Here is a 24,036-nt window from a genome sequence, read left to right on the forward strand (position 1 = left end):
AATCTAAACTAGCATAAGATGCGAGTCTTGTAAAAAACATTTTACCTGTTAGTTTATCCTCTGCAGATGAAAGAAAATTGACCTCCACTTTCTACATTCAATCCTGAGGTGCAGCTCTCGCGCCAATATAAGAAATCCCAACACAAGCGTGTAAATTATGTAGAAACAAAAAAAAACAAAAAAAAAAAAAAAACACGTTCCCTCACACATTACCTCCCGCTCGGGGCCATCTTGTTAAGCTGGAAGAGGTGAGCACATTTTCTTCGAGCTGCCTTTACTTTCCGTCTCGTTCTAATTAAAACGACTTGTCCACGAGGCCCCCACCCGGAGCTGCCCAGGACGGCTGCTGCGGCCGCGCGGGGAAGCGCGACGGGGATGAAAGGAGCTCACCTGCCGAGCGGCTCGGGGCTTACCTTGGGAGCGAGCGCACATGTTCGGAGAACAGCGGCACACACAGACATTGTGTTCTGAAACAAGAGGGACGAGTGAATGAGAAAGCGTCGGCCCTAATGAGTCAAAAGCTAGTCAACCAAAACACACCGGCACAGACGAGCGTGCTCCGCGTGCCGTCTTTCATCTCATCAAGATTCACCGTTGCTGTAGGCTCCATATCAATGAATGAGAGGAGATTCAGAACAAAGTGAAAACCACTTGATGCTTTGACTGGTTTAAGAAGGGTCAGAACCGCAGAGGACAGTCGCTAACAAGCTTGTTATCAACCTTGGTGGCAACTCTTCAGATCATGTCGGCAGGAGGGGGGTGGGGAGGGGGAGAAAGCGCCTTGTGTCGCCCACAAAAACACAGCGAGTACCTCTGTATCCCTTGCATAGCTGCACCTAGCCCAATTGGCTGTGTAATTGTTTAATCACAACCATTACACAGCAGCCCGAGTAATTTGTGCTTTCCGTTCACACTGTATGACTCTGTGTCCGTGCACGGGCACACACACCCGTCCCACTGAGATTCTGCCACCCTTTCAAAGCCTGAAAAACACACATGTACACACTCTGGTCTGCGGATCCTTTGCCATGCAAGCGTTATTTCCTCCTGAACCGTGCCCCAGCACTCACAGGGGACCGGCCTAATAGCGCCGTCCATAGAAAGTTAATGGACTAATATTAAACAGCGGCCATATCTCCGCATCTCTTTCTCTCTCTGCCCAAATTAATTATTGGTTCTATTGCTCGTACGTCACCTCTTCCGCAATAGGTCAACCAGGTCTTGCATTAATTGCCGTAACATATGGTCGCCAACAGATTTTAGCTGTGGGACTAGCACTTTAGCGGGGGCTATTTTTTCGCGCGCTCAGATGCGAGCCATATTGTGCGGCGCTGGCAGCTATTGTTCGGCGCATTAACTTCATAGAGCTAATTACTCCCCAATAATAACTTTACCTTGGAGTTTTTTTAGCGCACCGCGTGCCAACCAACCTGTTTCGCACCCCATATGTTAATTAGCGGCCACATCTTCATTATGCCGCAGCGGCGCTTTAAGTTCAAGCTGTGCCGCCTGGCGCGTGGTGAACGCAGCCTCAGCTCGCTGCCAATTATCCAACTCCTGCTCCCCTCTCTGAGTCTTCCTCACGCTCCTTCTGCCTATCTTGTTCATTCTGTTGTTTCTTCTGCTGCTTTTTTTTTTTACAAAGAAAAAAAAGTAGAAAAAAAAATCCTGAGAATTTGTCTTGCCAGGGTGAATTCTCTCTTCCCGTCCTCTTTGACCCTGTGAAAGTTCTCAAGATAAAGTCTCACACTTGTTCCTCGTGTATATTTGTGATTTTTCTTCTCCCCACTTCCCTCTTTTAACTTGGAGTGGCTTTCCTTTGTTATCTTTTGGAGCTATCACTGATTAGAGGAATTTTGCAGATGAGTCGCAGTCTTGTTTGCTTCAGGTTTCTCTCTCGGACGTGAAAGAGCGCGCAGAGCTTCTTATTCTCCACGTCAGCAGACTACAGAAGCAGCAGTGTGATCTTTTGTCAGTGTGTTCTGTAGGTTTTCATGTTTGCTCTGGGCCTGATGAGAAAGAAAAGCTGAGGAGTGCATTATTCCCCAAAGTGCCCACTGTTTCAGATCTCTCTTCCTTTATGTAAAAAAAAAATCTGGAGATTGTCTCATAGATCTGGCCTCTCTTTGTTCCTTTCAACATTATTTTTCTTTTCTTTCAGTCAATTCATCTTTGTCTCTGATTCCCGTTCTCTAGTTTACAGAGAACCCCTTCTTTTTTTTCCCCACACTTTAAAAGTTTGTGATGATCACAAAACTCAGATGCAAAAACTTTCAGTTCATTTTAAGGTATTACATTACTGTGGGCCGATTATGAGGAGAACTTCTGTTCTTTTTGGATGTATGGAAATGGAAACAAAAACCTGGATATCAGGGCAAATGGAACAGAAGACATTGTAAATATCTATCTACCTCTGGGATGTTTTCATCTTTTATCACATTATGAACACAAATGTCAACATACTTTATGTGATATTTAACTGCAAACCTACCAAGACATGGTTATCTCTTTAAACTGGCATTCTGGACAAGGAGGTCATTTGTTTGAGAAGCAGGAAAAGTGCTTATGCTAACGGTATGATGGAAAACAATCAGAGAGGATGATTTTTCTGCACAAGAAGTTGATCAGAGTTGATATAATCTTTTTCTTCAACTTCACATTGATGAAATATTTGAAAGAAAGTAAGAAAATATAAGTTGGAGAGCTGAAATACATAATCACAATGCTACTTGACATGCTATTGGCTGGCATTTCCAGCCAATAGCAGCCAATCCAGAAGCAACATTTATTTTCCTTGGTGCTGATTAGCTGTACTCCCCAGAGGAGAAAAGGAAGACTGAAGAGTTAGATGATGATGTCATTTTTATCCCAAACATATAGTAAAGAGAAAAATAAATAAATAAATAAAAATCTAAGAAAATAAAAATAGGAATAAAAACCAAACGTAAACTAAAACGTTCATATTCAGTCAAAAAGGAGTACGAAGAAGCCGATGCTTATTGAACCCGACCTCCAGCTGACCCATCTTATGTGTACATAGTGTCAGCTTTGCAGTGTACTACAGCAGAAACTCTTGTATGTTGGTGTATATTTTAGGTTCTTCCATGACCAGCGTTTTCTGCTTTCCATGCAAGCGCAGCCCCTTTCATAGTCAACATGTATCTGTTCCAGTAAGCATGGCAGTGCTGCTCATCAGCTCCACAGCTGCTGCAGAAATATCTGCAACATATGGACCAGAGCGTTTCACTAGAAACCTTCCCCGGTGTTGATCTATATCTGCTTTGCTGCTTTTTGTGTCTCTTTCTTGTCCTTTTGTTGCTCCCTCCCCGCCCCCCTTACAGCCTGTTTTTTTTTTTTTTTTTTTTTTTTTTATATTGTGGAGACTTGAATATGTTATGCAACAGTTCTGTAGGCTGATTAATGTCTGCCCATTGTGTGCAGGCTTTTTGTTAAAAGATCAAAAGAGAAGAAAAGATAAGAGAGGAGAGAAGCCTTGGATGCTTTGAAGGGTTTTCTATGATAATTTCAATTGCGGAGAGAAAGAAGCAAAGCCTCATGCGCGCGCTCTGACATCACACGCTCCATACGCACGTCTCAAACTTATCGTCCTGCTTTTTCCCTCTCCTCCCTTTGGTACAATACAGTTTAGCTAGCCAGCCTCGCTACTCCAGCATATGTCCAATTAGGCCTGAAAGGCAAAGCAGAACAGTTCTGTCTGTGATTCGTCCCTGCGGGGGTCCTGTCCGCTGCCTGATCGTGTGGCGCGCAGGCGGCGCGGCGGTTTATGGTTAACCAAAAAAAAAAAAAAAAAAAAAAAAGTGGAGTAATTATTGTTTTTGGTGTAAGAGAAGAAGAAGAAGGCGGGGGTAGGGAAGTTGCTTGAAGAGAGCGCCGTTCTCCCTGCGCTGTGATAGTTTGATTACAGTGCTGCCGGCGGTCACATGCCAACACATAGGAGCAGCAAGAGAGGATGGCAGGGTGGTGGTGGTGGTGGTTGAGGGGGGGTGTACTTACTGAACATTGTAAAAGCGCTGTTAGTACTGAGTGACACCGTCTCCAACACTAACCACTTCAAGTGCTGAGATATTACCTGATTGTACCGTGGCACCACCAGCACCACCTTCCTTATGATTGTGCTGCAGTTTCCGTCGTTCCAGATCAATTTTCCACATCAGACAGCTTTTACCTGCCCATTATCCTATTCAGCCATTACCTTTCTGGCCTCCTGGCAAAATACAAGCGACAGAACACAGGAAGGGAGGGAGATGAGCTGCGAGGAGAGAAGAGCGCTTCCAAGCCAGAAACATGCAGGTCAGAGGCTTTAAGGGTTGGATTTGACGGAGGGGTATTTCATCAGTTTGTCATTTTAATCTCCACAAACCTGCCCTGTTTAGTCCCCAGTGCTGCTCTACGTTTAAATAAAGAGAAAAAAGTATAGATGCAATGTGTAGGATAAGTGGTGAAGCTGAAGGACCTGCTTCTACTTCTCATTTATTTCTGTACAGTGTAGGCGAGCGCTGTATTGTTGCCATCCCGAAAGATTCAACAGCAAAACCAGTGGCCTCGCTCCGACTTCAGCATCACACCGGTTCTCATGTAGAGAAGATCCGTTTCATATCCACCTTCCTCCTCTCTCTTCCCCACTTTCCCTCTCATCCTTAGCTGTCACTCAGTCCATCACATGCGAGTCTTTGTGTGTTGTTTTTGGCAGAACGCTGTTTAGTGCAACCATCTGTCTCCTCCTCTCTCTCTCTCCTGCCGTCTCTGCCAAAGTCACCCAATGGAGGAGACTTTTTTCTTTCTTCTTTCTCTTCCTCCGTCTCCTTTTCGAATCCTGGAAACCTTATGAAGTCGTATGGCTCTCTGCCGATGGGCACGCGCAGAGGGCTGGGTTAGCGAGCGTTTCGGTTCGGTGCGGAGAGAAGAGAGAGAACATTATCTTCCAAATAAAAGTAAAAGCCCAGCTGTTGTTACGTTTTAGTGAACTGTCCTTGTGGCTCAAAGTGATGGGATGGCAGGTCTTTTTTAGTTTCTTTCTGCAGTTTCTAATGTATTTTGAGGTAAAACATAAGAAATCTGCTAGGCGGCTGACACCATCATAGACATAAAACAAATAAACATTTCAAATATATATCTATGGAATACAATTAAACATGAAAAAGACCAGATTTTTAACATTTATGTTGTTTATTTTTCCTTAATCACTTGGTTGGTCTGGTTCCCTGACTGTGTCAGAGGTGATTTGTTTGACAGGAACAGGCAAATGGGATATTCATAATTTCATAATTAAAACAAGAATAACTCAGATCTTTTTAAGGCAACAAAGCAGATGAGCTGCGACAATATTACAAATAAAAATGTCAAAAAAAAAATAACAATCATCAATGTTCTTTTCAGAGACAACATCCAGTTTTTAAGCTAAGTGATGTGCTTCCTGACTTTGTACATGCACGCTAATGTTTCTGTTTTTCTTTCCACCTCTTTATTCTTTTATCTTCCATCCTTTCTTACCACTCTTATCCACCAACCTCTTCTCCCTCCTTCATCAGCAGGTCCAGGGCCAGCTCCCTCCACTGATGATTCCCGTGTTTCCTCCTGACCAGCGGACCCTGGCGGCCGCCGCAGCCCAGCAGGGCTTCCTAATGCCCCCTGGCTTCAACTACAAGCCTGGCTGCAGTGAGTGGCATCAACACTCACACACCTACAGTTTTCTCGCACTCTTACATTTGAACAGGGTAGAATGATTACACTTGGACTAAGAACTTAAGTGGATTTAAAAAAAAAGAAAACAAATGTTGCAGAAATCTGGACGTTTAATCAGTCTTATCTTAGTATAAGTCCATAAACTTTATATAGGATCAACATCATTCAGGAACACAAACTTTAAATTGAATAGGAAGACCAACTTTCTTATCGTAAAGTGTTAGGCCACTGTAGATTTAGAGGGAGCCGACCAAGAAAGAAGATCTTCAAGCTAAACAAATGGCAACTGTAGAAAGGTTTTATTGTCAGATGACTCAAGTATTAAGCTGTTTGGCCAAAATGAGAAAAACTGTATTTGGTAGAGTTCAGGTAAGGCTTTAAACCAAAGAATATTGTAGCTTCCTCGTGGTGTGAGTCAGTTTTACTACTTGTGATACTGTTGTTGCAGAAAGGGAATAGAATAATGGAGGAGTACCTCGAAATACTCCCATTTTACCTCAAATAATCAAATGACCGGTGGTTAAAACTTTGACCAAATTGGGTGTTTTAACAGGACACTCGTCACAAATGCACATGAAAAGTGGCTGGTTCCTAGAATGACCTCAACCCTGTTTCCTTAAAGCCTGGTGCCAAGAAGTTACCCAATTTAGGCAATCCATTTCATATCTGATTGAAAAAGAATCACTGAAATTGTTTTCTGTACATTTATGCCACCCTAGAAAAAGAAGGTCTTGAATTAATATGCTATCCAGGCCGGTGAGGAGCGTTTGTAACTCTGACCGCATGTGGAGTCAGGAAGAGAGGCGACGCTCAGAGAAAATAACTTTCATGTTTCAGTTGTTGTCCACCAAGAAAGGTAGAAGCTGAGCGTTCTCCCACATGACGAGTCTGGTTGCTTCCCAAAAGGCGAGCTCGCCCTTACAACAACATCTCCCTCCTAATAGAAAAACCAGTCCAAATACAGCCTTCCTGTTTACACTCAGTATCTCTCCCGCTTTCACTCAGTCCTTTTGGCTCCTTCCTTTTGTCTTGTCTATTTTTTGACATATAAAAGCAGCAAAATGAAGGCGTTCTGCAGGACTTTTTTTTTTTTTTTTCTCTTGGCCATTACACTCCGGCTGTGTGGCAATGTGTTGTTTACCATGATAGCGAGAGAGAGACAGAGACAGAGAGAAAGAGACTGTTGCTTGCCAGGGGATGCTGGGAATAAATGCACAGTGGGGGGGTTAGCAGAAGGGGGGTAGGGGGGTGGTAATGTGACCTGCCCCAGGTTCTCCTCACATTAACACGGGACGCAGCCAAAACACGTTTCCAACACAGCCCACATGCACTAGCGCACACGCAGACACACAGATCGAGAAGACGAAATTCATCGAAAGAAACTTCAACAATAGCGCACAAGAACACAGACTGGTGAACCACCGGAACACCCGCCCCAAACCCCGCCCCACTTAGAGTTTCACAGCTTCCTAAACAAGTCCACTCCATTTTAATTAGTGCCATCTTCACCCACACCCACGGCCCACGTAAATACCCTAACAAGTAGTGGGCCTGTCTTTTCGCTGCCTCAGCCAACTCCAACCGGACTGGCACACTGTCGCAGGCCAAGCCGCCCCTGAGAAAACTCTCTGGCAACTTTGGAAGTTGTTGTGAAGCGATGCGGTTTGGTGCGGCAAGCTCTAAATAGGACATGTGTAGCATTGTGCTCTGACATATTCTCATGGCGCCGCTGAAGATATGAATAGATATTATGCGTGCAGTATGGACTTCTAAGCACTGCTCAGCTTTCCTTGTTTGGACAGCATCAAACACGACTTTCTTTGACTAAAACTGAAAAGAGACATGCAAAATTCATACAGTCACATTTTCAAATGGATTTCATTTAAATGTATCGACATTTTAGTCAGTAAATCAACCATAAACTGATGATTACTTTATACAATGAAACAGTGAAATTCTTTTTCGCCCTGCAAACAAGGTAGAATCGATCTTATAATCAGAATTTGTCACACAAAGTGAGATTAATACAACACTGCAGATCAGGGCAAACAGTTAAACAGCCGTAGTGATGGTGACAATAAGCTGCAGATATTAATACAAATGAAAAATGATTGACTGGGTTTTTGCAGTTTATGCCCATGTCTTCACACGCAATGAGGACTAAAGTAACAAAGTTTGAAATAAAACTAAAACATCTCCAAAGGTCTCTATTGGAGATCTACATCCAAGGATGGCATCTTAAAGTAACAGTGTTTCCATAACAACTGTTAGATGCTGTTTTGATGAATATTTGGAAGGAAACATTTTCTGTCCCACCATCACAAATGTAAACAGGTACGGTTCAGTAATCTCTACTATGACTTTAACTGTATCCACGTTCTTTGCTGTAGATAAAACTAAGATAATTCTCCAAAAACATTTAAAATTGATCTGTCGTTAAAAAGTGGAAAATATTCTCAAATCAAACGTTTACCAATTTTAGAAAATGTTTCCTGCACCTAAAATAATAGATCATGTTTCTGTTGAAGTGTGTTCAGAAGCTTTGTCCAAAAGTCTGGTGAGAAATTTGGGAACCACTTTCACGACTTTCCTAAAAGCCTCTCTTGACGTTCAAACCGGACTGGGCGACATTTGCTCTTAACGATTTTTCCTACATCTCAAGCTGTGTGAAACATGACACCAGGTCGAGACGCACCGTCCCTGCTTTATTTCTCCCTCTTCGCTCCATTCGTCTTCGTCTTTCGTCTGGTTGTCGGTGAGAAATCTCAGCCTGGCTCGCCTCTGTCCCCGAGCCAAGAGCAACATGTTTGCTTTTCCCTGTCCCTCTCCCTTTTGTTACAGCAACCCCCAGGAGGAGCATAAATATCCACTGGACTCATGTTTGCTTAGGAAGCAAGTAGAAAAGACCAATCTCCTAGAATACACAGTCCTGAAATAATTTGTTAATCCCTCCTGCCCTCTCCCCACTGGAAACAAGAATGTCTCGGTTTCGCTTTTCGTTGTTTTTCGTCTCTAAAGAGATGGGAAAATATGTTGCAAGGAGAGTCTGGCTTATGCTACGCTAGGATGCATGCAAACACATACAGATTTACATACACGCAGCGCTGGAGCCAAGAGGCTGACCCCTGCTCTGAAGGTTCAGGCCAGAGACGCAAGTTCAAGCCCAGAGAACATTCTCGAGTTTTCTCCGCAAAGACTGAAGTTTTCCTGGATGAAATAAAGCCTGACCTCCTCGTGTAGTGCACTGTGGTTAGCTGGTATTTTTAAACACAAATCAGAGCGGCATGTTTATACAATATGATCATAATTAAACAATATCCTTCCCACATTCTCCCCTCGTCATCCCTGACCTCTTTGTTCCCCCGTCTCTGCCTCTCAAAGTAATTACAGCCTATCTTGCACCTACTAACTAATAACACGACTCATCCTTTTTCCTCCGTGCTGTCGTCAGTTCACTCCTATTATGTCTGTTTCATACGTCTATTTTTTCATTTATTCTTCCTGGAAGAGGGAAAATGCTTAGATTAGAAGAAGTAAAAGAAGAAGAGGCTAACTTATGAAAAGTGAAAGATGACAACACGAGGAAACAAGGGGGCGAGCACCTGAAGCAGAACAAACAGCCGAGGGTAGACGATGGAGGAGGGGGGGCTAGCAGCAATCGGTGTTCACGGCTCTTAATTACGGCGCTGGGGCCGGCTTTATCAGAATCCCCTCACCTCGCTGCTCTTTGTCAGGGGGTATTAAGGAGGAGGACACACAATCGGGCTTTTCATTAGGGCCATACCGGCACGGCACACAAAGGAGGGCTTTAACAGCTGCAGAGAGGGACTCAGATGGTAGGAGGAGGAAGAGGAGCTAGGGATGAAGGTGGGATGAGTACTATAAAATGATGCACGAAAACAGTGGGGGGCTTTAAGGGAAGTAAAACAAGATTATTTGGGTTGGGCTTTTATCGTTTATCGTGATAAATTTCTTATCGTGATATGGTCAAGAATGTTTTTCAAGAGCATTATTTGTGTTTTTTTAGAGGCTGTAACTGCTGTGACATGCGCTATACACTTAGGAATGATGTACTAAATTGTTCTTATTGTTACTTTTACTCTTATTACCACACTATAGACAAATACCATGATAAAACCACACAAGGATAAAAACAGAAACTAAGGAGCAACTGGTGCATGAAACACACCTGAATGATGTTTTAATGTAAGGCTGCAAAGTAAAAAAACATATATATTTGTTATCCTCAGGTGACCCCTACCCTCTCCAGCTCATCCCCACAACAATGGCCGCCGCTGCCGCCGCCACGCCCGGCCTGGGGCCCCTGCAGCTACAAGTAAGTCTGCATCACCCGCTAAAATACGCCAGAGGGCAAGCATGCAACTCGAATCAAACGACTTTTAGACTCTCAAGCAAACACTTTTCAGTTCCCCCCCCCCCCCCCGCCCCCCCCTCTTTCTTCCTTGGTGAATGCGGTCATTGTGAATAAATTCCTAAAGCCCAGCAGCGTTCACACAACATACTGCTGCTCCGCGCACAGCCGCAAGCAGAGTGGCGGGCAGGAGGGGACGCACAGCTGTCACTTTCAGCCAGAGTGTTGGACATCAGAGAGAGAGAGACAGCCGGAACGCGATCTCCATGATCAGACATGAAAAATCACACGGATCTGACAAATGCAACCTTAGCCTTTGGCTTTTCCTGAGATAAAAAGGGAATGAGATTGATGTTGTCCTGCAGAGCGGCTGACCGGGGTCAGCACACGTAGGGCAGAGTTATTTAGATAAACCATATTGATTAATCCAGACGTTTCCCTCTCTGGTCACAGCAAACATTTAACTTTTACTTGTCTTGAAATTGGCTTTGGATCTAGGAAGACAGAAACTTTCATGAGAGAATAGTAGAGCTGTATTTAACTTAATCAGAAGATGTAAGTGAAATAATGTAGCAATAATATTCTTAATCAATAGAGAATAAAATGATTTTCTGACACCATTATTCAAAGATGGTATTAGAGGAAGCGTACATTTATTGCTTAGCAGCTCAATGAAAATATATTCAAATAAACTCCAGTAAGAGTTCATTAAAATCACTTCTGGGGTCCCTCAAGTTTCTGTTGTTGGTCCTAAATTATTTATACTGTATAGTAATGAAATCTGAACTGTTTCATTTTTGTTTTATTTGCATATAAAACTAATTCATGCTGCTCTGGAAAATACATAGAAGGAAAAATAAACTTTCTTCAAAATGCTGAAAAATGTTCTTTTATCTGCAACTATTGTTAAAATATAGGTGAATTTATATGTCTCTGCATATAAAGATAGTTTCCTAAATATTTACAGCTATCTGCATGCTGACAGCAGCCAGTTTAGGTCTAAACAGTAAAGGCAGGGGTGCAGAGGGAAACCATGGAAAGAGTCATCTGCTATCCCACTCAGAAGCAGGATGGCTGTGTGTTTGGTCCATTTTCAAGCAGAACATCACACACTTTCACCACAATTCTCACGGGCTCTGTGGCCCTCCTCTCTCAGAGGTTAACTGCCTGTACGGGTGTCCCATCAGCTGCCTTTCTAAAACACATTAATCTCCGGTATTGGGCTCGTCACCTCTGCCTCCTTGATGTGAATAATTATTAAATGTAACACATGTGCACACACAGATGTCTGGCAGTGTGCAGCTGTTGTGACACACGCAGGTTGTCATGTACATTAACACGTCTTTTTTGCTGACCGCAAACACACACACACACACACACACACACACACAGAATGACGGGAAAATGCGGGTTAAGGGGTTAGACACAGTGCGCGCGTAATACATTTGCACCTGTCAGCCAAACGTGCCGCCCATATGCTACACACTACAGGGAGAACGCAAAAGCTGTGTAACTCTATCATGGAGAACGGGCCCCGCTGTCGACACTGATTTCATTATTACTCGTGTGTGTGTGTGTGTGTAGGTGTGTGTGTGTGTGTGTGTGTGTGTGTGTGTGTGTGTGTGTTTAGCTGGAGAATAATGTTCTCTGTCTGTGCTTCAATCTAGCTGTCCATATGTTCGCTTAAAATCAGCTCAACAGCTTTGTCCACCTTAGTTTTTTTTTTCTTTTTTCTACTACTTTTGAGAGGTTAAAAAACACACCACTAGTAGAAAAACAAATCATCTCAGTAACAGATTTTGCCCTCACACTGACAGAGTCGCCTGATGAGATTAGGGCTTCGTCAGAGAGGAACAGATTTGCCCAGGCTAACACGAGTGCAGATGTCTCAGCGTGGATGGATTTCCTTCGGGGCTGTCATGGCGCCCTCATTTGATAAGGAGGTGTTTCTGATGCCGAGACGAGACGCGGCGATAACCTCAGTGCTTCCGCAGAGAGAGGAGACACACACGCACAAACACACACACACACACATTTGACACGCTGCGTCACAAAGGCACCAACAAAAACAAGCTAAAAGTGCCTGGTTAGCATGCAGAGACATAGTGATTACATATGCTAATATTCTAATTGCTACAATGATTTGAGTACTTTCACCACAATGCTAACACTAATATGAAGGCAATATGAAGCTGCTGTAATCGCACTATTGAAGGGCATCCTAGACCCCTACTGACACAATGTAAGATCTGAAGCAGTTGGAAGCGCCCTGCTGTCGACAACAAAGGGCTGCCAACTGTTTCCATTTCTGCTAATTCTTAATTAACCTTTATGTTAGGAAGGGAGAAAAATAGATAAAAAGCAAATAAGGGCCACGAAGTAAGCAGTGTTAACCTTTTAAGACCAAAACATTTCAAAATTTCCTGGTATTTCCGTCAGGCCAGACAGAGCAAACCTTAGACTTCTCACTCTCGTCCTTTGGATATCTTTACGAAACAAAACTTTAAATGATCTCCAAGTCATAAGTCATGATCTAGTAGACAGTAGGCCAGACACTGAAGATCAACATAGATGTTGCCTACAGAATAGTTGCACCCAGCTGAGTCTTTGCTGTATGTGCTTTGAAACCATAAAGATATGTTGTTGTTTAAGGGGCTGAAGTGACACTTGCTTAGACGAATTATGTCAATTGTTATTTAAATCTCTATTTGAATTATGCTATCTGTATTTTTTTTTTCCTCCAACAAATGTTCGCTGGCGTTAAAAACTCTGCTAGGTAATGAAGTATGAACTTCCACTGCAAAATTTTAGAAAACATTTTTAAAACCATGGTAAAGACTACTTTGTAGGGGTGGCCATTTATCACATCGTTTATCATTTATCGTGATAATTTTTTCAATTTTTTTTTAAATTTATCGTCACAGTAAATTCCAATTGATGTTTTTTAAAATTCCCAGCAACTGTCCATATTCTCTGTTTTATTTTCTCCACTGTTTGTTGAATGAGTATTGTTACATTTGAAGTTACGATTAAATATCCGTTAACGTGTGCAGAGTAGTGATACAAGTCACAGTTCTTTATATGTGACTGGTGTCATAAAGCAGCCTAATGCAGATGGGAATGTTTCTCAAGAGCAGTTTTGTGTTGGTGGGGCTGCAATTACAGTGGCGCAGTCACAACCATACAGTTACCTCAAATAAATAGTTCTTATCGTCACATTCAGTACCAATAGTACCACAAAATATAATGGGAAAACTTTAAGTCCATATTGCAAACCCCTTCTCCTTTGTCTACCTTTAGGTTCATTACACCAGTGGAGGAGGGAAAATCTAGCAGATGACCTGGCATTGAAAAAAAACCATGTTGTATGAACAACTTTTGGTGGCTCTCTTCACAAACAGCTGCTGCGTGTTTTATTGTTATTTCCATAATGTTGCTCTCAAGCGAAGGCATTCTGAAACTATTCCCCTCGTCGACTGATGCATACTCTAGATAAGGGGCGAGGAATCATGCTTAGAAACGCGGCTTTTGACCAGATGACACTCCACAGCAAGTGAATACACGGGATAAAAGACAACTAAGAGGAGATCTCTCAAAAGCCCCGTGATAAGTGCATTTCTTAGAGAAAATGTTTTAATCTCTGTGATTTAAAGCTCTTTCTGTCATCTTCTTTTCTAACAGCCTCCATAGAAATGTGCAGACTAGCTCTTCCAGTCAATAGTGGCTTAACACAGAATCCTCTACAGAAGGTTTTTAAGGCAATGGAGGCTTTGGAGTGTGCAAAGGTTGGCATTTAGCATCTTAATCTGAGAGATGAGTGGGACATTGTGCATTAGAGCATATTAATCTGACTCCCTATTGACCCTTCATACATTGATACAGTTATCATTCACATCAAACAAATGGCGAAAGACAGACTGGGGAATGTTGATAATGCCATAAAGGATGAACATCCAGAGGATCAGTTGAAGGGAGGAACTGATAAAAAAAAAAAGGGTGGAGAAGGAAGTAGGTGGATGTGTGAGAGGAAGAAAATGCGTGTGTGCATGTGTGTTATAAAGAGGGTCAACAGCGTGGGTCAGGCATCATATGGAGAGGCAGATGTTGGAACATATTGTCCTGGATTATCACACTGTACTCCGGAGACATAGATGGACGAACAACGGGTAGACAGATAGAGAGGAGGAAGAGGAAGGGGGAGAAAAGAGGAAGGAACAGATGAGAGGAGGAAGAGGAGAAATCAATGGAATAGCTTGTCTCTGTACAAAAACCTTATCTAAGAAGGAGCGGAGTAACAGCGAAGCAGTTTTCCTGGACATGGGAATTCTGTCTGTGTTGGTATCTCTCCTACTGGAGGTGATAATTGATTCCTAGAAATATTCCGAGATAAGCTGGAACAAATGGTGGGATCAATCAAGCCTGTACAGATAGCTGGTATGCTAGCAAGGTCCTGTTTTTGTGTTTTCTATCACAACTTTGAAACCGAATCAAACTCTAACACAACTTGATTCTTTTATTGTATTATGTCAACAAAACGCCTTTGAGCTTCTTATTTAGATTAGTGAACAAACAAAGCCATGAAGACAGAGGAACACAGCAGACAGGTGGAGGATAAAGCTATGGAGAAGTTTGAAGCAAGTTAACGTTTCTATGGCAACTGTGGAGGAGCTACAGATATCCACAGCTCAGGTATGGACAGGATGGAAAGATGGATGGAAGTAAAGGCTTGAGACCGTGGCAGAAGACTGACTCGAAACATACAGCTAGAGCTTCATCAAGTTATAGTCTTGAGTTAGAACGGCCTAATCAAAGTAAGGACCAAAATTCATTCAAGAATCTGTTGCAAGACTTAAAATTATTCTTAAATTGGCTGGTAAGGCTGGTGGAGAACAAACGTTAAAAAAATCTAAAATAGTAAATTCCTATTTAAAAAAACACTGTGTCTATGCTTTAAAAATAAATTGAGAGTCATTACATAATTATATATGTTTTTGGTTGTTTTATTGCTATTGAAGTCTATAAATGCTGGCTTTGTTGTCTCTCAAAGTACCAGAACATTTCATCACTGGGAGAAATGCACAGTGGTGGAGGACAATCCATTCAGATCCATACAAACTCCCCCTGTGTCCATGTAAACAATACACTTTGCTAGCTAGCTCAGACAGTGAGGATCAAGTGAGTTTGTAATCTGTCTAAAGCTGCAGATTATTGACAATGACTCAAATACACACACACACACACACACACACTGACTGCAACAGGATACACACTGTACAGAGTCAATAGTGCTAATACCAAACAGTCACCCTATGTCTTGAGTTTGGGATCTCCAATAGCCTCACATTGTCCATCAATAGGGCTCCTATTGCCACACACACACACACACACACACACACACACACACACACACACACAGTGTGTCAGCGAGGGCAAGAAGCACTCACTGACCACTAAACATGTTAACATGAGCTTACACAAACATATGCAGATGTTGCTGGTCTCACATTAGGGGATTAAGGACAGAAGGAGTGAGAAGCAGGTCTTAATGGATGTACACACACACACACACACACACACGCACACACACAGAAAGCGCAGCAGTATGCCTGGCCAGAGAATGACATTTTAAATTCCTTGGTCTCATCCAGCAACCTCGATTGAATTTTCTCCCCCTCTCACTCATTGTTTGTGTGTGTGTGTGTGTGTGTGTGTGTGTGTGTGTGTTCACTCCTCCAGTCACCCCAGGGGGCTTTGCGCTGTCACTTCCTGTTTGTTGACATGCATGTCGTCGTGGCGACGCTCTGGGCACACTCCGCAGTGCCGCTGCCCTCTGCACTGTGCGTATGTGCGTGTGTATGTACATGTGTGCACTCAAACGGGTGCGTGTGTGTCATTTCTCGCCGGCCCATTGAGCAGCCTTTGAGTGACGCGGGCCTGGCCTTGTAATGGAACTCGATTCAGTCCACAAATAAAGAGGCCTTTGAACCACTGGTCCGAATATGGCAGGAAACACACACGCACACACACACAATCAAAGATGCACAAATTCATACACACCCGCCTGTGGTGCACAGGCTGGAGGAGTTTGGCTAGTGGTGAGGGGAGTTCATACTTGGTTGCACCTCCACCCCTCCGCCCACCACCTCTCCTCCACCTCTTTTCCAGGAGCTACAGTGCAGCTAATTGAAGAGAAATGAGGGAGCAAGTAGCTGATCAGATCTCAGCTAGCTGGCCTCCACATCCAGTGATTCATGACGGATCTGCTGGCTTAAAAAATACCGCACCCAGTCCATATAATGTACATGCTACCTTGGTAAAGACACCAAGAAATAAATACATCTGGAGTCATTTCAGTGTGCATTCCAACCAGCCCTGATGAGTCTGCTTTAATCAAGCTCTGGTTCATTTGGGGAGGTGTGAATGCACAATTGAACTCTGGTCTGCCTAAAAACCTAAGACTTGGCTCGGTTAAAGTGAACTCTGGTGCAGTTTGAATGCCTGTGTGAATGCAAATGGACAGGAGACCGCTTAACTAACTATAGGGATAATTATAGCTATAGTTGATCACTGTTTGAGTAATGTCACTCTGTCAAGCCTTTTCTAACCTTGTTCAGAAAAAAATTAGTTCTAAAACTATCTGTGACTCATGCAGATATCGTAGCACGTCAGTATCGGTATCGGACAATTCTCAAAGATGTGATATCTGTATTGTATCGGAAGTAAAAAAAAGAAAAAAAGTTTCATCAGGACACCCCAAGTGATACACTACAGCAAAAACATAAGATGTTGTGATATATCTTGTAAACTTTTGAGGAAAAAAAATCAAAATGATTTAAAAAGTACACACAAAAATGTTAAGAAACTTTTTTTTTGGCATAAACTCAGTTTCACATTTCAGTAGTTTTCAAGTGTAAAGTTTCAAGGTATTCATCAGGGATAACCAGAGATGTGATTCTTCCTTCGGTAAATAATTGATTTCGCTGGAATGACTGGTATCCTTTCTTTAAAAAAAAGAAGAAAAAAAAAAACTAAAGTAGAAATTCAGCAATAGCAATAGAAAAGGGAGGCAATTGTAAAAGAAAACATGTTTCTGTTGTATTACTGGAGTGTTTATTATTGCAGCCACTTGTGATGGACGTAGATTCCTCCCCGAAAGTATGCCTTTGTTTCTTTCCAGAGATTAATCTCTTTATTTGAGATAGCAGAGGAGAGCAGGAGGTAACATGGCTGTCAGCAGTGATACAGAAAGAGGTACAAGCAGACAGAAAAGCATGATGAAGAGAAGAAAATAATGGTGACAGCATCTCTTCCTTGTCCATTTGCATAAACCAGCCTTTGTTTGACGCCGGTGGCCGGCAGCCAACCGCCAACAGAAGGACGGAAGTTAAACTCAGAAAAAGAAAAACGGTGATCTTCATCCAGAAAATTATTCCACAAGAAATAAATAACAATTATAACTATTCAAAAAAAAAAAAAAAAAAAAGAAAAACACACACACATCAGTGACTTCTCTCTAAACTAAGCATTCTGTTGCTCCTCAGAGGGAGGAATAACAATTCGGAGGAACGCAAGACGACACGGCGTCTGGGAGATTTGTATTAGAGCACATGAAAGCAGCTGAGCTTTGCAGGATGGGTTTGATTGAGACAGAAAGGAACACTGAAGCTTTTTCCAAGTTGTGATCGTGTGTGTGTGTGTGTGTGTGTGTGTGTGTGTGTGTGTGTGTGTGTTGCCTCGAGGAAAAAAAAAACAAAAACAAGTGAATTTACCAACACAGCATCCTGCAGCATAATGCCTTAAATTAATTAGAAACTAATTAAATACAAAAAAATAAGACTCAGAAAGCTGTGTTTTTGTTTCCTCCACAACAGTTTATTCAATTAATTTATCTTTATTGGACTATATTGCTGCTCTTATTGTAACTAAGCTAAGAGTGACACACATTTTCTCTTTTCTCTGTATCATCATGATTTTTTTTTCCCCACCTTGTGCCAGAGCCAGGCTCTCCGGCATGACCTCGATAGCCAGAATGTTTGCCTTTCTCCCACGATGCACCTGGAGGGGACATGCCCATCTCTAGGCCTGTCAGAGAGGCTGTTAGCGCTTCTCCCATGGGGTGAGGGAGGGGCTTTGGGGGGTGACAGTAGAAATGTCCCTCTGTCACACAAACAGAGGCCGGGCCACTAATGGCCTCCTCTTCTGGAGCTTTTTAGTTGCCTTCTTCCTTTTTTTGTGTGTGTGTGTGCGCTCTTAAGTATTCATTTATTCATGTCTTCCTTTTCTTTCCTCCCGCTCCCGTAACCTCGCTCCTCTTCCTTTCTTCTTACTGTCCACTCCTTCAAACCCTCCCGCCTCTCTGACCTGGCAGCAGTTGTACGCAGCTCAGCTGGCGGCCATGCAGGTCTCCCCGGGGACGAAGCAGCACGGTGGCAGCCTCGCACCCCAAGCCAACCTGGGCGCTCACTCCCCACCCACCAACTCACATCCACAGGGCGACAAGAACCGCAGCTCCCCATCTTCAAACAAAAACAAGGTAAGATGGGGTAAAAAAACAAAAACGAAACAAAACTCCAAAGGCCTTGTGTTTGCGCTTGTGGATGTGCATGTTTCTGTGCTCAACACACAACAGCAAGAACCCATCTGCAAGATTACCTGTCATGTATTTCTATATGTTATGTAACTTAGGGCAATGCTGAGTGTATCACCGCACCTCACCCTGAACACACGGTAACCTCCCATGCTGTGAAGACGCTTTTTTTCAGATAATAGTTAAAGTAACTCAAATTTAAGTCTTTTTAAGACCATTATGAATGGAATTTAAGGCTTGTACCTCCACAGAAATGTACAAACTTTGTCCAAGCAAGTGGCAAAAATGAATGCAAAAAAGTTAGTTAATTAGCTTGGGTGTATTAGTAGCTAGTTAGCGGTTGCCTCACAATAAAGATGTCTCTGTGTGCAACTTTTGCCTGACATTATTAAAGGCCAACATGCTTCTTTTAGCTGAGCTTAAGACATTTTAAGGCCCTAATTTTAGATGCATGAATTTAAGACTCTTTAAGGCTGGAAGGAAGATGGATGAAGATTATATAGATTAGTACTGCAAAAACACAAAATCCTACCAAGTATTTTTGGTCTAGTTTCTGGTATACTTGAAATAAGACAAAACTAACTTACTAGTAACTTTTCAGCAACATACAGGAGCTTGTTTTAAGTAAATAATTCCTTAATATTGATGAAAAAGTACCAGTTCGACTGACGGATTATTTCACTTATAACAACATTTTTCCCACAAGTGAAATAATCTGACAGTTGAACTTGTTCTTTTTTAATATCAATATTAAGGAATTATTTAATTAAAACAAGCTCCTATATGTTGTTGAAAAGCTACTTGTAAATTAGTTTTGTTGTATTTTATTGTACCGATACTTAGTAAGATTTTGTGTTTTTGCAGTCTAGCAACATGAATTAACTAATTTAATTTTAAATAAAGATAGTTGTACAAAAGAACACCTGAAGGCATATGAAATAAGCATTCATGTATTAAACATGGGACATAAAGTGGACAGTTGGGTACATGGCTGTCTTTGCTCTTGTTGATATAATTTACCAGCATGTTCAAAAACTTTCCAGTCCCATAAGAACATTAAATGTAACTCAAAACAGGATTCATTAATACAATGTAAGATTACAATATGTCTCACCAAGAGTCATTTTCAAAATGTAAGTTTTTTGAGATTAACAACCAACTTTTTGTTTGCAGTCACAGTGAATACTCTGTTGACTTTGTGTAAACAGTGAAGGTGCTTCCTTCTTTCTCTGACTTCCCACAAAGCGTTTTCCTCAGATAAACTTGCTCCCTGATGATTCTCAGTCACTTCATGTCTGCAAATCAAATAGAGTAACTTCATCCCAGAACCCCCAGCTGGTGTCCCATCGTGGTCCATTTGGGGGGATCTGTTGGAGTTTGTGTCGTTTTCTTGGCTGACTGCCTGATGGGTGTGATGAGAGTGGAGCCTCGTGTCCATCCAGGTGGAATCCTATGAATATCTGGTCGGCCTCCTGCACAATCGCACAAACATGCTCCCTGGTGCTCGAATGACCTCTGGTCAGTCAGGCAAACACGCACAAGGACGTTCGTACAAGAAAGTTTAGCTCGTCCTTTTCCACTTTTTCCTCTCCGGTTTCCAGATTCCTGATCAATGTTCCCATTGTTCCCTTTCTGAACAAATTGATCTCTGACTTTGTTCCCTGCAGCCTCGACTGCCGACTCACTCCCCACTTCTCCATCACACACACACACACACACAACCATCATACCCCGCTGTCACACACACTTATTACCATATATATAGAGTCAGGCTGGCGGTGAAAGTCATGGCCTGTGGTGGAGGAAGACCAGGGAGTTGTAATGGCTGACTGGTGAGCTGACCAGAGTGGACCCTGACAGCCTATTTACCAACGTTTTAGACCAATTTTAAAGACATTCACCTTTTTTTTTTTTTTTTTGGCTTAGACTGACCCCCTCAATGCTTCCTCAAAAACTTTTCCTCTTTGTCACCATGTCTTCAGTCAAGTGACATGTATATTTCATAGGTGTCCTCCCCATGCGGGCTCTATGTCAGGGCTCCAGTCATTTAGAAACTCAGTGGCTGGCTCTGCTCACAGCTGTTTGGACTCAGGCACACACCGCTTAAGTGCTTTACCCTCGGGTGAGACACAGACACACGCACACACACACACACACACCCTCTGTGCTTAAATCACTGCAGACTGCATAAAGCTTTCTTCTACGCAAGAGTGGATGTAGAGATGCATGCACACACATGCACACACACACACACACACACACACACACACACACACACACACACACACACACACACACACACACTCAGTGGAGGTCAAAATGATGCGCCATATGTAGCGCTTTAGCCCACATGCAGCACAATCACCCATGTACATGAGTGTGACGGTTGGTAATGGCTTATTGTTTCAATAAAATCCAACTATATTGAGATGATTTTCTAGTGTTTTAATATTGCTTAAGATTTAAGATAAAAAAAGAAAGCATCTTTAATATCTTAACGATCCAAACAAAATAAAATCTGTCAAACTAGAGTCAGAACTTCTCCACCATAGATTTGTGCCAACATGTTTTTACAGTATTTGTTAAATGACTGTATGCAATACTTTGCAGAAGTATTTTAATGGGAATCTGTGCATTTGTGTTGCGAGTCTCTAATTCATAATCAGCTTTTACTGCAATCACAACTTGAAGTTTTCTAAATCATGACTATCAGTCATTTTTGCTCATTCTTCATTATAAAGTAACCCAAGCTTGGCTAGATTTCAGGTTTTGCCACGAATTCTTAATTGGAGTTAAGTCTGGACTTTAACCGGGCCATTGAAACTAAAGAACTGCAGCTCTAGCTGTATGTTTAGTTGTCCAAATTGAATCTCTATCCAAGTCTTTTGCAGCAGGTTTTACAAATCCTAGACCAGCTTCCTCACAGTATGATGTTTTTACAGTGGGTAATATGGAGAGCCAGTTTTTACTCTAAACATTTTTGTTCATATGAACAAACATTTTTGTTCATAATGCATTAAAAATCATGCCTCATTTAGTTGTATCCTGACAAAATGTGAAAAGGTTCATAATGTATAACTTCTTCAAGGCACCTTAAATGTTGGAGACTGATGCAATTCTGCATCACTGACCTAAAATTGACTTCATATGTTGACCTGTCAAGGGCGACCACTGTAGATGAGGGATAAGCTTGTAAAATAATGGATGGATAGATGATATTATAGTTAATAGAACAGTCACTCCAGCTTACCTCCACACACACACACACACACACACACACTGTCATGCAGAGCAGACAGGGATAAACGGTGGTGGCACAGCACATGTCGCTTTAATTGAACCGTCAGCTCCTGCAATAAGATGCAGAACACTGATGTCACTCGCACATGTCGGCATCCGCAGAAGCAGCCCACACACACACATGCGCGCACACACACACACACACGCACACACACATTATCTCTCCCCTTCTGCTTCCTCTCCATCTCCGTGTCCCTCTGGCTCTCGCTGTCACTCTGCATGTTTTCTGTCTCAAAGCTGGAGACCGTTTCCTCCGCCAAGAGAGACACAAAAACAATTGTATTAATTCAAGATTCCAAAACCTTTAGAGTCCTCATGCAAGCAAACACACACACACACACACACACACACACACACACACACACTTTAGAGCTTGTTGAACAATATCTCTCACACACACAAGCACGCACACACGAGTCTGTCCAACATCTCAGCTCCACTCTCTAAACTAATTCCTCCACACTGGCATAATGCAGGTTGGCCACCTTCCCACCACAGGATTTGGCTTGGCGCGGAGAGGAAACTCCCCCATCCACTGTACGAGCGGTAGAGGCATTATCTATTTGTAATAAATATTCAAACGCGTTCGCAGCCAAAGCCCGCCGTAATATGGGTCAGGATTGAGGAGCTCCCGCTCAGTTTTCCTCTTTTTTTCTCTCTCCTCTTCTTCTCCGGCCCATTGTCTTTCTGAAGGCATCTTTGGGGGTCCTCCGTCTATTTAGAAAGACCTCCCTAATGAAGGACAATCCGGTTAGGACTCATCGCACACATACACACACACACACACACACACACATACACAGAGGATGGCACATGCACGTCGTAGGGGCTTAATTGGAAGGGCTTAATTGAGTTGTGAGGGGCTCATAAGGCTTAGTGTGACTCAAGGAGAGGGAATCAGGAAAAGTCGGCCTTAATGAGTGAATATACAACACACACAATACTTTCTTTCTTTTTGAATCCCACTATATTCTGGTTTCTATACTGCCTAAGCTGCAATTAGACTAATGACCAGAAAATACAAATAATGTCTCTATTCTCTCCCATTGGCTTTAAATAGAGCCACACCTGAAAGTTATCACCAGTTCTGTTAAATAACGTTTCAGTAATCAGAACTGTATTTTCACACGACTGCAGTCTGGCCCAACCTACCTGCATCACCGTCTCGTTTGGCATCGGGCTTTTAATTGTGGAGTTTTAATTACACTGAGAGGTGTGTGTGTGCGTGTGTGTGCATCTGCTCTGTCTGATCTAATTCCTTCCTTCCTGTCATGTGATGCGTCTACGCTGCCCCTGATTGGATTAGGTCGTCAGCAGGGGTTACGTTGCCATGACGGCTCACAAGACAACCTTCAACTTTTTCTGTCCTTTGAAATTTTCCATATTTTTCTGTCGTAAAAAAAAAAAAAACTGATTCATTTGTAATGCATAGGGCTGTTCAGCTGTTTAGATTTTAGTTGTAAATATCGTGAAAACCTTTCATTTTTTCCTCCCTTCTTAAGTGTAGTGTATATGTCTTAATTGCCTCTTGTTCAATATTTCAAATAACTTTTTGCTGTAATTATATATAATCTGGGGTATTAAATAGACATCTGCGTCACTTTTTGATAGAGTGTAAGCAGCCATCTTCACATCATCCCACTAATAGATTCAGGTCTTCAGCTGAGGAATAGCTCCACCGTATGATGCTGCCTTCCCAGTGTGGCTCTTCGCAGCTTCTCCAGAGTTGCCATGGGCCTCTTGGCTGCTTCTCTGATTGGTTAATTTGCTGGCCTGTCGAGGCTAAAGTAGTACTGGGCCTTTCTCAGATGTTTGAGAAAAACAAAATCTTAGTATTTTCTATCCACTGAACCGTTCAATCAGATAAGAACACAGTTTGTGGATATATGATGGCGCATTAGGGCTACTGTAGATGGAAAATAAAAATTCTGAAATTTTGGGATTTAACTCAGAAATTTTCTAGAAAAACCCAAGAACATTTTTGAGTTTCAAAAGTTTAACATTTTCAGCTTTTAGAACTCAAAAATGTTCTCCTTTTTCCCCGTTCTGTCTACAATGACCCCAGTATGCCGTC

At 42.4% G+C, this 24,036-nt stretch overlaps 1 protein-coding gene across 3 annotated transcripts in view; it reads left to right on the forward strand.

Moving 5' to 3' along the window:
* sox5 (SRY-box transcription factor 5) overlaps positions 1-24,036 on the forward strand; it is a 250,688-nt gene that overhangs the window by 210,407 nt on the left and 16,245 nt on the right. For all 3 annotated transcript variants that reach the window (XM_088003581.1, XM_088003582.1, XM_015006532.2), the window contains 3 exons: positions 5,550-5,676; positions 9,954-10,039; positions 18,444-18,608. In XM_088003581.1, coding sequence (XP_087859707.1) covers positions 5,550-5,676; positions 9,954-10,039; positions 18,444-18,608 — 378 coding nt within the window. The remainder of the gene's footprint in view (positions 1-5,549; positions 5,677-9,953; positions 10,040-18,443; positions 18,609-24,036) is intronic.

The sequence above is a fragment of the Poecilia mexicana genome, unplaced genomic scaffold (genome assembly GCF_051168715.1).
Source record: "Poecilia mexicana isolate PSO_F unplaced genomic scaffold, ASM5116871v1 scaffold_23, whole genome shotgun sequence".
Lineage (NCBI taxonomy): Eukaryota > Metazoa > Chordata > Actinopteri > Cyprinodontiformes > Poeciliidae > Poecilia > Poecilia mexicana.